This window comes from Chrysochloris asiatica, unplaced genomic scaffold, assembly GCF_000296735.1.
Source record: "Chrysochloris asiatica unplaced genomic scaffold, ChrAsi1.0 scaffold00220, whole genome shotgun sequence".
NCBI classification, from domain to species: domain Eukaryota; kingdom Metazoa; phylum Chordata; class Mammalia; order Afrosoricida; family Chrysochloridae; genus Chrysochloris; species Chrysochloris asiatica.
This window is the reverse complement of record NW_006408738.1, coordinates 4846663-4858635: the sequence shown is the minus strand read 5'-3', so window position 1 is coordinate 4858635 and position 11973 is coordinate 4846663. Positions and strand designations below refer to the sequence as shown.

Here is an 11973-nt window from a genome sequence, read left to right as displayed (position 1 = left end):
AAAGCACAGGTAAACATCTTTCTGATATTCTCTGCTTTCAGCCAAGATCCATTGGACATCAGCAATGATATCTCTCGTTCCACGGCCTCTTCTGAATTCGGCTTGAACCTCTGGAAGTTCTCTGTCACTGTATGATTGTAGCTGTTTCTGCATTACCTTTAGCAAAACTTTACTCGCATGGAATATCAAAGAGATTGTCCGATGATTTTTGCATTCTGTTGGGTCACCTCTTTTTGGAATGGGCATAAATACGGATCTCTTCCAATCAGTCAGCCAGATACTCGTCTTCCAAATTTCTTGGCAGAGATGAGTGAGTGCCTTCTGTGCCACCTCACTTTCTTGAAAGATTTCAATTTTTATTCCATCAATTCCTGGTCTTGGGCAGTACTCAACAGTAAACATTCCAATGAGCATTAAACCAAGTCAAACGCTGGGATGCCTACTAGTCCTAGAAATAGTCCTAGAAATAGGCATGCCTTCAAAAGCTTACAGGCCAGCCTAGGAGCTGTAATGAGTATTTGTGTAAAAAGATCTGGTCATACAAGGTCAAATATGTTAAATGCCAAGATCTGACACAAAAATCTTTGCTTAATACATGGTTAGACAAATGAACAGCTATTCATTTAATAAACAATGATAGAAACTTTAAGAAACAGGCCTGCCAAGTCCTTCTTGTGCCAGACATTGTCTGTCCACATGAGTGGCTATTTTCCTTACAATTACCCTCTGAGGTACATCATGGTGTCCTCACTTGATGGAAGGAACATGGAAGTCACGTAGCTGGTCTAGTATGCAGGTGAGGCAGATTTGCACCTGGTTCCACAGCCTAGACTGCCCCTGTGTCTTCCCTCTGATCCTGCCTAGGACTGTCATCCCCAGTGAGGAATGGTGCTCAAAGATCTATCTTTGAAAGCTAGGCTAATGGTAGACCCCTAAGTATGCCAGTCTTGGAGACAAGGTTCAAGGACAATAAAAAGGAGAGTGAGTTTAACTTGGCAAGTCCTTTTTATTCACGTTCACATGTTGCTTTCAAGTTAGAATGGACCCTGCTAAAGGGCAAGGCCCAAGATTTAGTCAAATGAAAATGTGGCTTCACACTTCTTCTTTAATGACTCAGTTTAAACACTGCAATCAGTACTGGCAGCCCTCACGGGATGAGTGCGGAGTGCTCTCCAGCCCCTCCCAAGGACTACTGGTTTATTTCAGATTGAATCAGTCTCATTTCCATTAGAACAAGTGTGCCTAAAAATCAAAATGGTATCAAATGATCCTGCTCCTTCCAAGGGTGAGGGAACAAGAATGTCTGCTAAGGCTCCATGTTTTGGTTTGATTTGTTTCCTGGCCACTCGTCTGAAACAACTCTAGACAAGAGCTGTGTTTGACAAGTCCTCGGTGCTCCTCTTGGCCCTTATGCATTTCTGTCTGTACTCTCCTCTTGTTCAGCCCAAGCTCCCTGGGAGCAGACAGACACTGTCCAGGTTGTAAGTTATCTGAATGAATGAACAGGTGTTAATAAGACTTGCCCTCAGTCTGGCTTTGATTATGGAAGCTGTGGTATAGAGTGTCACCGTTACTCATGGAGAGAAAAGGACCCAGATTATGGGCTGGAGAAAAAAGAACAGGAGCTAGAAAAGGAATAAAGAATGTCAAAGGATTTGGGGAAGAAAAGAGGCACATGCATGGTTAAGAAGATTCTTGGAATGAGTCAAGATTTAGACAGATGTATGCCCAGTGCACAACTGGTGTGGCGTTCACTGCTGTGGATACATTTGCTGGATAGACACTTGGCAGGGAGCTAAGAACAGCATGGGTGAGAGGAGAGAATTAGTTTTAAAGTATACCATGAAATAGAAATCTTTCTAGACACAAGCTTCCAGAAGTAGAAAGTCCACACCAGGAATGTCTACACCATTTTGTCTCACTGTCTGCAAGAGGTTAAGTCCAGAGCAAGGAAACAGCCACTGTTTGTCAAGGACTGTGTAGTTCATAGCATGCTTTCATTTACTTCCTGAAGATTCAACATTGGTCAAGCATCCTGATCGACATGGAAACAATATGGAAACTGAAAGGAGAGGCGTAGGACCCTTGGCAAGTATCACAGAACAAGTGCATGATGGGGCTGGAATTCACAGCTAGGCTTCTGCCCACAAACAGCTTCACATTAAACATACAGTAGTGTGTTCCCACTCCTCTGGGTAAGAGGCTCAGAGCTCAGCCTTCCCACCGCACCAATGCTTCAACCTAGGTCTGCACCTGAAGGGAGTGTGAACCAACTGTGCTTCCTCCTGGAAGAGGAAACCTGTCTGTAATACAATTTTATGAGAAGTGTTAGTTAAGGTCTGCCACCACTTACAGGTCAACATATTTGGTTATGTCCCTTCACGCTCATTTTCCAGGGATAAAGACAGTGCTCTAAACTCAGCCGTGTTTCTAATCCTGGGATGAAAACAGAAGACTAACATGGTCTCTCCTGGAATGTCTTCCTGCACTCTAATACAAGGCCTGTGAACAAATATCAGCCCATGACTGAATCCAGTATCAAGTAGCTGGTTGACCCCCATGTTGTTGTTGTTATGTGCCGTGGAGTTGGTTCCGACTCATAGCAACCCTGTACAGGGTTTCCGAGGCTACAAATCTTTACTGGAGCAGAAAAAGCCTCATCTTTCTCCCATAGAACAGCTGGGAGTTTCGAACTGCTGACCGTAAGATTAGCAGTCTGATTCGTAACCACTATGCTACCAGAGAAGATCAAACCCACTGATGTCAAACTGATCAGAGATCCTATCGGACAACGTAGAACTACCCCGTAGGGTTTCCAAGACTGTAAGTCTTCACAGAGTTAGACTGCTCCTTCTTTCTTCCCCTGAGCAGCTGGTCACTGGGTTAGTAGCTGAGCTCTTTAACTCTGGTGCTGCCCAGTTCCTTATAGGAAAGACCAATTCCAATGCTGTCAAGTCAATTTCAACTGATAGTGAGCCGACAGGACAGGGCAGAACAGCGCTGTCCTACAGTGTTTTCAAGGCTATCCATCTTGATAGCAGCAGAGTGCTTCACCTGTCTCCCACAGAGCAGCTGATGGCTTCTACCTGCTAACCCTTCAGTTAGGAACCAAGCATTCCACCACTGTACCACAGAGAACACAGGCTGGGCTCAATCGTAAAGCTCACAATGCACAGGGTATGTATGGGATGAGAGGAATGGACTTGGCCCCACCAGGTATGTATAGGATGAGCGGAACGGACCTCAAGCTCTTCAAGAGGGAATTCATATACAAAGAACATAGCAAAGACTCTGAAGCTGGTCTTTTCTTTCTTTTTTTTTGGAGGGGCAGGGTCGGTTCTTTCTCTTTAGCGATTGTTGCAACCAAGGCACCTAGCAGTTAGCTTCAGAACACCTCTGACAGCAAGCAGCTTTGGATCGCATGTCTCCCCGAGCCAGCAGGATTGTCTTTCATTCCACGAGGCTGCTGCACGCTTTGCCAGGCTTTACCAGGAAAATGGGCGGATAGTAAAGGAGCTGGGCTCTTGCCAGAACACTGCTTTGGGCCTAGCTCTGCCACTGTAACTGAAGATAAGAGAAGTGTCCCTGAACCTGTGAGGTCTTCCTGTTCCAGGGACGTGTAGGAAGGGCAGGAGGAGAGTGTGTCCAGGAGGACTGGCAGGGTCTGAACGGAGGTTTGGGGCCTGAAGGACTGCACTGGATGAAGGAGCCTTGAAGGGGGAGTATTTCAACCAAAGGTCCAGTAATTACACACCAGGAAGGCAGGCAGATGTGGCCAAACTTACCAGTTTGGTCTTTGAACGTATCTGTGGGCCCTGCAAATACAAAATGCTTTGCTGATTGGTTTTCAAACCCTGTTCCAAAGCTCTTGGCCTCCAAAGACTCTCGGTGAAACTTTTGAGTTCGTTCTAGGGAAAGGTGGGGAGCAGCTGATGGGGGTCTGTCTGCCTTCCTGCATTGAGGGTCCCCATAAGATTCCATCTTAGCTTTTAAAACTTTTTATTTATTTATTTATTTTGACAAGTGCTCAGATCTTAAGTGCACAGCATTCTACATCTGTACACATAGGTGCAAACATCCCTAAGGTTAAAACCTAACACATTCTAGCAACTCAGAAGTCTCCCTCTTCCAGGCACTGTGGCCCAGGGTAAGCCGGGCTTTAATGGCTAAACCATAGAGAAGTATCTGTTTTGAATGTCTTAAAAAATAAATCATTCAGTGTGTCCTCTTTTGTATCTGGCATCTTTCACTCAAAACTGGGTCCGTGAGACTCATCTATACTTTTCCATGTTATTCCCATTGCTGGGTAGTCTTCCATCGTTTGCATATAGCATAACTTATGTATCCATTCCATTACTGATATAAATTTGAGTTGTTTCCAGTTTGGACTATTACAATAAGGTTTCTAGAAACATCCTTATGCATTTTTTTGGAGATGCCTTTAGGATCCTTCCCGGAGATGAGTTACACTGGATAAAATAGTCTGAGGACTCAACGTTTTAACTCCCAGGTTAGTAAAGCAAATGGCATTCATTCAGGAAGTTCTTTGATCTTAAAGAACACTTTCCACATGGACCGATAAGGACCCTCCTCTAGGAGGTGAAGAAAAAGTTCAAATATATGGAAACTACCAAGGTGTTTAGAATCCTGGTGTGGCACTGCAGGCTAATGCGCTGGACTGCAAGGTCTGTTTGAACTGCAAGGTTGGCAGCTCAAACTCACCAGCTGCTCCTCAGAAACCCTATGTAGGGTCGCAACCTACTTGATGGCACTTGACAGCAACAACAAGGTGGTTAGTGGAACGGATGCTCTATTACAAATAAAATAGAGCAGGTATCTAGAGATATGTGTGTGTGTGTGAGTTGTCTCTGTGTGTTGTTGTGGGAAGATTATCAGTCTGGGCAGGTTACCCAGACTGTGGCTATATGACGGAACCACTAACACAGAACAGATGAGGGAGGGGGGGAAACAATGACATGAGATGAGGCTGGAAAAATAGATTGCAGTCAAACTCTAAGGAGCTTGAATACGAAGCTAAAACCTTTGGGTTTTATACACAGGCAACAGAGAATGATTGCATGCTTTTGATAGACTTCAGCTGGCACTTAACCTTGGCTTGGGTAGGTGGCCAGCACTAGTCCTGTCACCTACTGGCTTCTCCTTTTGTTTGACCACTAAGCTTTTAAGATGTACTCTAAGCAGGACAAGTCCTGGTTGGCATTGCAGGATCAGCACTGGACGGCTAACTCTAAGGTTGACAGTTCAAACCCACAAGCTGCCCTTTGGAAAACCCATACAGGGTGGATATGATGGCACTTAACAACAACAACAATTAAGAAGGCAGTGGGTTAGGCATTAGGCTGCTAACTGCAAGGTTGGCAGTTCAAATCCACCAGCTGCTCTATGGGAGAAAGGTGATGCTGTCTCCTTAGTAAAGATTTAGATTTACAGTCTCAGAAACCCTAGATAGGGTCACTGTGAGTTAAAATGGACTCAGAGGCAATAGAGCGCTTCAGGAGACAGACAGACATGTAATGCGGAACGTCCTACTAAGCTAAAGTAAAAAGAGTTGATCAGTAGAAGACAATATGGGGGCAGGATAGATAGTAAAGGTCAAACTGCCTCTGTTCAAATCCCGGCTCTGCCATTTATCAGCTGTGTAACCTTGGAAAATGCTACATAACCTTTCTTTGCCTCTGTTTCTTCATCTGTGAAATGGGGATTTCAATCATTTTTATATCTTAGGGTTGTTGAGAAGATTCAATGAGTACTTGGAAGGGTTTGGCACATAGTAACCACTCAGTACAATTAACTGAAGCTATTACTCTGTGAGCACTGAAATTAGAGGACAGAAGCATGGTACAGCTTATGGACCTACAGCCATGACCTTGCATTGTCAGTTGTTACATATACATGCAATGGACAGAAGGGACAAGGTCAACCGGGATTTAAAAGTTCAAAATTCTAAGATGCAGCCCATCATCCAACAAGTGTTCAAAATTACCTAATTCTTCTTAGTTACAGAAAGGAGATAGGAAATTAATAGGTCTCAAATTAACCTCAACCATTAGCTCCAATCCTGTGCTCTTTAATGACTTACTTGGATCAAATGCCCAGCAATACAGGTTTCCATGGGGGTTTTGTTAAGCTGCACAAAACTTTTCCTTTAGGGACACAGCAGGATTTGAACTCAGGGTCAAAGGAAAATGCCGCCTTTGAGTATAAACTTATTTCCTCAGGTTTGGTGGGAGGGGGGAGTGGAGAATCATAGCACTTGGGGGAGACTTGGAAAAATGAGTTCCATTGTAGCTGGACCCCATGTTTCTTGGGAGAAAATGGAAGAGGCTCAGTGCCTGATCTTCATTCCACACCTAGAAATGATGTGCAGACAGGTCTGTGATAAGTCCACACACAAAACTACCCTGGTCGAAGCTGTCTACAACACGTTAACGTGGTGGTTTAATCAGAACTTATATGCCACAGCTCTCTGACTTTAGATTACTGTGGGAATGCCTCGTGCTGTCTTAGAATGGGGCTCTCAGGTAGGGCTCCCCTAGTCTGCTGAAAAAATCAGCAATGACAACGTGGGAGTGGGTTGGAAGGCTCGGACCTTACCTCCACATACAGGAGAGGGAAAATCCCAATCTTGTCTCCCAGCATCCCTTCTGCCCAGTTATCATCGACTCTTCTGATCACAGTCAAAATTTCATCCTGAGATTTTTGGATTTTCATGTACACAAACACATGTACACACACACACACACACACAACAAAGAAAGAAAGAAAGAAAGAGATTGGTTAGTACTGCTGAGACTCAGAAAGAATTTCAAAAAAAAACTTTTCATTGTAATTTGTCTGAAAGTTTACAGAGCAAATTGGTTTTCCATTCTGAGAAAAGATGTGTACGATTCCTCGTATGGTTTCCAGCACTCGTCTGTAAGTCTGTCATCCTGCAACACTAGAAGCCCTGCCACTGGGATTTTGAATGCTGGTAGGGTCATCCCTGGTGGACAGGTGTGTCAGCTGAGCTTCCGGACTAAGACGCACTTGAAGAAGGGGAGGCAGACTTTTTCAAATGTTCAACCACTTGAAACCTTATAAATAGTAGTAAAACACTGTGTCAGATAACACCAGAATACTGAAAACTGAAACAGGATAAAGAGCGCCAGAATACCGTGGTGTTGGCATTTGAGCCCCTCAGGTTGGAAGGCACTCAAGATGTGACTGGGGAAGAGCTGCCACCTCAAAGTAGAGTTGACCATGATGATGCGAATGGAGTAAAGCCTTTGGGACCTTCATTTGCTGATGGGGCCCAGCTCAAAACGAGAGGAAACAACTGTAAATATCTACGGATAATTAATACATGAATCTAAGAAAATTGGAAGTTATCAAAAATGAAATCAATAAACATTGATATCTCAGGCATTAGAATGCTGAAAAGCATTGGCACTGTCCATTTTGAATCTGACAATCATGGTTTACTATGACACGGATGAAAAATGGAAGAGAAATGGCATTGCATTCATGATCAAAAAGAAGATTTCAAGATCTATCTTGAAGGATAATGCTATTTGTGTTAGGAGAGCACCTGTACGCCTACAAGGAAGACCAGATAATACCACTATTATTCAAATTTATTCAGCAACCATTAAAGCCAGTGAGGATGAAATTGAAAAACCCTACCAACCGCTACTGACTTCTGGTGTGGCAGTGCCGGTTAATGCGGTCAACTGTGACGTCGGTTTGGACCATTAAGGCCGGCAGTTCCAACTCATCAGCTGCTCCTTGGAAACCCTGTACAGGGTCACTATGAGTCAGATCCTGACTTGATGGTACTTAGCAACTAGCTACAACAACCAACCTCTACAGTCTGAAATTGATCAAACAATCAAGATGTATTAATAATTACTGGGGATTGGAATGCAAAGGTTGGAAACTATGAGGAAGGATTAGTAGCTGGAAAATATGGCCTTGGTGATAGAAATGATGCTGGAGATTGCATGACAGGATTCTGCAAACCAGTGACTTGTTCAATGCAAATGGCTTTTTAAAACAGCATAAAAAAATGACTATACATATGGACCTCACCAGGTGGAATACACAGAAATCAAATTGATTACATCTGTGGAAAGGGATGGTGGAAAAACTCCATATCATCAGCCAAAACAAGGTCAAGGGCAGACAGTGGAAGAGGTGATCAATTGCTCACATGCAAGTTCAGGCTGAAGCTGAAGAAAATGATAACAAGTCCACAAGAGCCAAAATCAGACCTTAAGCATATCCCAAGGAGCTCTGGTAGCGTAGTGGTTACGAATTGGGCTGCGAACCTGAAGGTCAGCAGTTCGAAACTACCAGCCGTTCCACGGGAGAAAGATGAGGCTTTCTACTCCCGTAAAGATTTACACCCTTGGAAACCTTGTACAGGGTCGCTATGGGTCGGAACCGACTCGACGGCACTTAACAACAACAACAACCTGAATTCAGAGATCATTGGAAGAACAGATTAGATGCACTAGACAGTAAGATCAAAGACCAGAAGAGCTGAAAGAGTTTCATCCAGAAAGATGAAAGCAAAAGGTCATTAAGGAGACAAGGAAGAAACACACAGGAAGAAAACAAAAGGTCATTAAGAAGACAACAAAGAAGGAAAAGACGAAAACAGATGTCAGAAGAGATTCTGACACTTGTTCTCCAATGTAGAGATACTAAAGCAAAAACAAGAAATAAGGAGGAAAAAGAGGTGAACAGAAGATTTCAAAGCCCAGCTCGAGAAGACAAAATCAAACACTGAAATGAAATGTTCAAAGACCTGGAGTTAGAAAACCAAAAGGGAAGAATAAACTCAGCATTTCTCAGACTGAGGGACTTAAGAAAAAAAAAAAAAATTAAGCCTCTTTAAAGTGTTGAAGAGCAAAGTTGTCCGTTTGAGGACTAAAGTGAACCTGACCCAAGCCAAGGTACTTTCAATAGTCTCATATATGCAGGCAAAAGTTGGACAATAAATAAGGAAGACTGTAGAAGAATTGATGCATTTGTGTCATGGTGTTGGAGATCACTAACGACACCATGGACTGCCAGAAGAACAAACAAATCTGTGTTGGAAGAAGTACAACTAGAATGTTCCTTAGAAGCCAGGATGGCCGGACTTCATCTCTCATACTTTGGACATATTACCAGGAGGGGCCCATTGCTGGGGAAGAACATCATGCTGGGTAAAGTAGAGGGACAGTGAAAAAGAGGGAGACCCCCAACAACATGGTTTGGCACAGTGGTAGCAATCATGCAATCAAGTGCAGCAGCAACTGTGTGAGTCTGGCACAGGACTGGGTCATGGTAAGCTCTGTTGTACATACGTCGCTATGAGTAGGAACTGACTCGACAGCACTCAACAATAACAACCACCCTTGGTTTATTACCCACTTAGATATATGACCCATGAAAACCATCAGCCCCTACATCTTCACCCATGAATCTCCTTTACTCTCTCTCACGTTACTCATTACTGCTGCAAAGATTCTCAGATGAGAAAGTGTGGCGATTTACAATACAGCTGATGCTTTAAAGTTCATGTTCCTATTATTTATTTAATGCAATAAATGTATGAAAACACATTCAACTAAGTATTAAATGTTTTCAGTTTCTGGCTGTACTAAAGAACAAGAAATAATCTATCTCAACTCTATTATTTAGAGTTGAGGGTCCATAAAGCTTTGAATAGCCCTCTTAAATTCTTTGGGCTATCACACAAACATGACTGCACAAAGTGGAAAGAGATGGAAGGAGAAAAGAAGATGCATGATGAACTTGCAGAGCAGACTAGACGGCAGGCAGTTTATGAGGAAGCAAATATCCGGGTTCACAAGTCCCTGGAGCTGAACGGAAGGGTGGATGACCACAAAGTATCCAGAGGGAGTGGGAGACTAACCAAGCTGTAGAAGTATAAAGAGGGACCAGAAGCCACTACAGAGACAGCCCTGGGAAAACTGGGGCCGGCTCTGGTCCTGGTGTAGCGCTGTAGGATCAGCACTGGACTGCTAACCACAAGGTCGGCAGTTCAAACCCAACAGCTCCTCCTCCTTGGAAACCTCATACAGAGTCATTATGAGTCGGAAACAACTCGATGACGCTTAACAATAACAAAAACAATGCTCCAAGGAGCCCTGGTGGAAGAGTAGCAAGCACTGGGCTGCTAACTAAAAGGTCAGGGGTTCAAACCCACGATGTGGCCGTCTGTAAAGACTGTTGTTATTAGGCGCTACTGAGTCTGTCCTGCTAGTACGCACACCACCATGACCCACTGCCTGGTCCTGTGCCAGTCTCACAAGTTTTGTTACTTTTGAGCCCAGTGAAGATGATAAGGCTACTGCCTTGCAAACCCTATAAAGCAGTACTAAAAAGTACTCTCTCTTATCACGGTCAGTCTGAATTGACCTCACGGGTACCCCAGACTCACCTCAGTTCCCTTTCCTACAGTCATTATTCAGCATGCAGAGCAGATAGTTACTGTTGTTGTTGAGGGCCATCGAGTTGGCTCTGACTCACAGTGGCCCTGTATAGGGTTTCCAAGGAACAACTGATGAATCTGAACCACCGTCCTTACGGTCCAGTACATTATCCTACAACACGACAGGGCAGATAGTGGCACACCCCAAAGTTTGCCTAAACCTACCTATCATTCGTCTTTCCGGAGTCTGTTAGACCAATTGGCTAACCCAGGAATCGAATGGGCTAAAGAGATACAGTGTCCAAGAGCAGCCTAATAGTGGTAATCCCTATTAGATCTGATTGTAGCATCTGCCTGTCCAACTAGACTTCAGCACTTTCGTGTCAAGCAATGCTATGGGACCATTTCGGCTTCATTTTAGGGTCTTTTTAGTCAGGTGATGGTGGTGGTGTGCCATGGAGTCGGTTCCAACTCCTAGAGATCCTGCATAGGGTTTCCAAGGCTATAAGTCTTTATGGGAGCAGAACGCCTCATGTTTCTCTATACTTTATAAAGTTATCACAAAAGCTACTTTGCTGTGAATCTGAATGCACTAATGGTCTGGGGGTGGGTGGGTGGTGGGTCAGCTAGGGCAAGGTGAGACGAGCTAATGGAAACTGAATATATATTCCTCAAAATGCAAGACACAGAAAGGCAAGGACATGCATGTATACTAGAAATACCCACAAGATCTACTGCCAACTCCTTCCCTCACACTGGTTTGTGAGTACAAGACAGAGCTTGGGTGGCATTATGCTCCATTTTCCCGTCTCCTCACTTCCAGTGTCCCAGCTTCAAACAAATATCAAACAACAAAATGATCTGCAACTTGGAAATACCTCTAGTTGATGTCACTTGTTGTTATTGTTAAGTGCCATTGAGTTGGTACCGACTTATAGCGGCCGTCTATTGGGTTTCCGAGGAGCAGCTGGTGTTGATGCCATAGACCAGAAAAACACAGCAGGCTTTGTAAGGAAACCATACCACCTCACATGCTACACACACACGATTGATTCTTGGACTATAGGATTATACCTGGAAGGGTGTTCCCCTAACACATCGAATTAACTGCATATGCCAAAATGAATTCTATTAAGGACTCAAGATGGAGTTTTTAAAAAGAAACACTTGAATACAGAAGAAAAAAATGAGTAAATGTTTAATCTTGTGCTGGGCAAGGCCTTTCAAAGTATGAGAGCAGAGATTTGACCATAGAAAAACTCAATCGGCAGTGGGCTTTGGTTAAGCATTATGGGAGCAGCTGCGTGGGTTCAAACTGCTAACCTTCCCGTTGGCCGCAGAGTGCTTAATAGCTGTGCCACCAGAATGGGGATTATAAAGGAAATGTTCAAATTAAACTTAAAAAACAGAAATCCCAGCCCTTACCTCCAGCTTCCCAGTTCTTCAAGAACCCATTTATAAGTTTCTCATTCAGGCTTCCAGAACTAAGGACGGTCTACATACCAGGGGACTTCAAAAAGCTTGTGGGA

The 11973-nt window shown here is 43.8% G+C and overlaps 1 protein-coding gene across 1 annotated transcript in view; it reads right to left on the bottom strand.

Annotated features, from left to right (window-relative positions):
- SH3RF3 (SH3 domain containing ring finger 3) overlaps nucleotides 1-11973 on the bottom strand; it is a 660635-nt gene that overhangs the window by 247578 nt on the left and 401084 nt on the right. The window contains exon 4 of the mRNA XM_006873039.1: nucleotides 6616-6711. Coding sequence (XP_006873101.1) covers nucleotides 6616-6711 — 96 coding nt within the window. The remainder of the gene's footprint in view (nucleotides 1-6615; nucleotides 6712-11973) is intronic.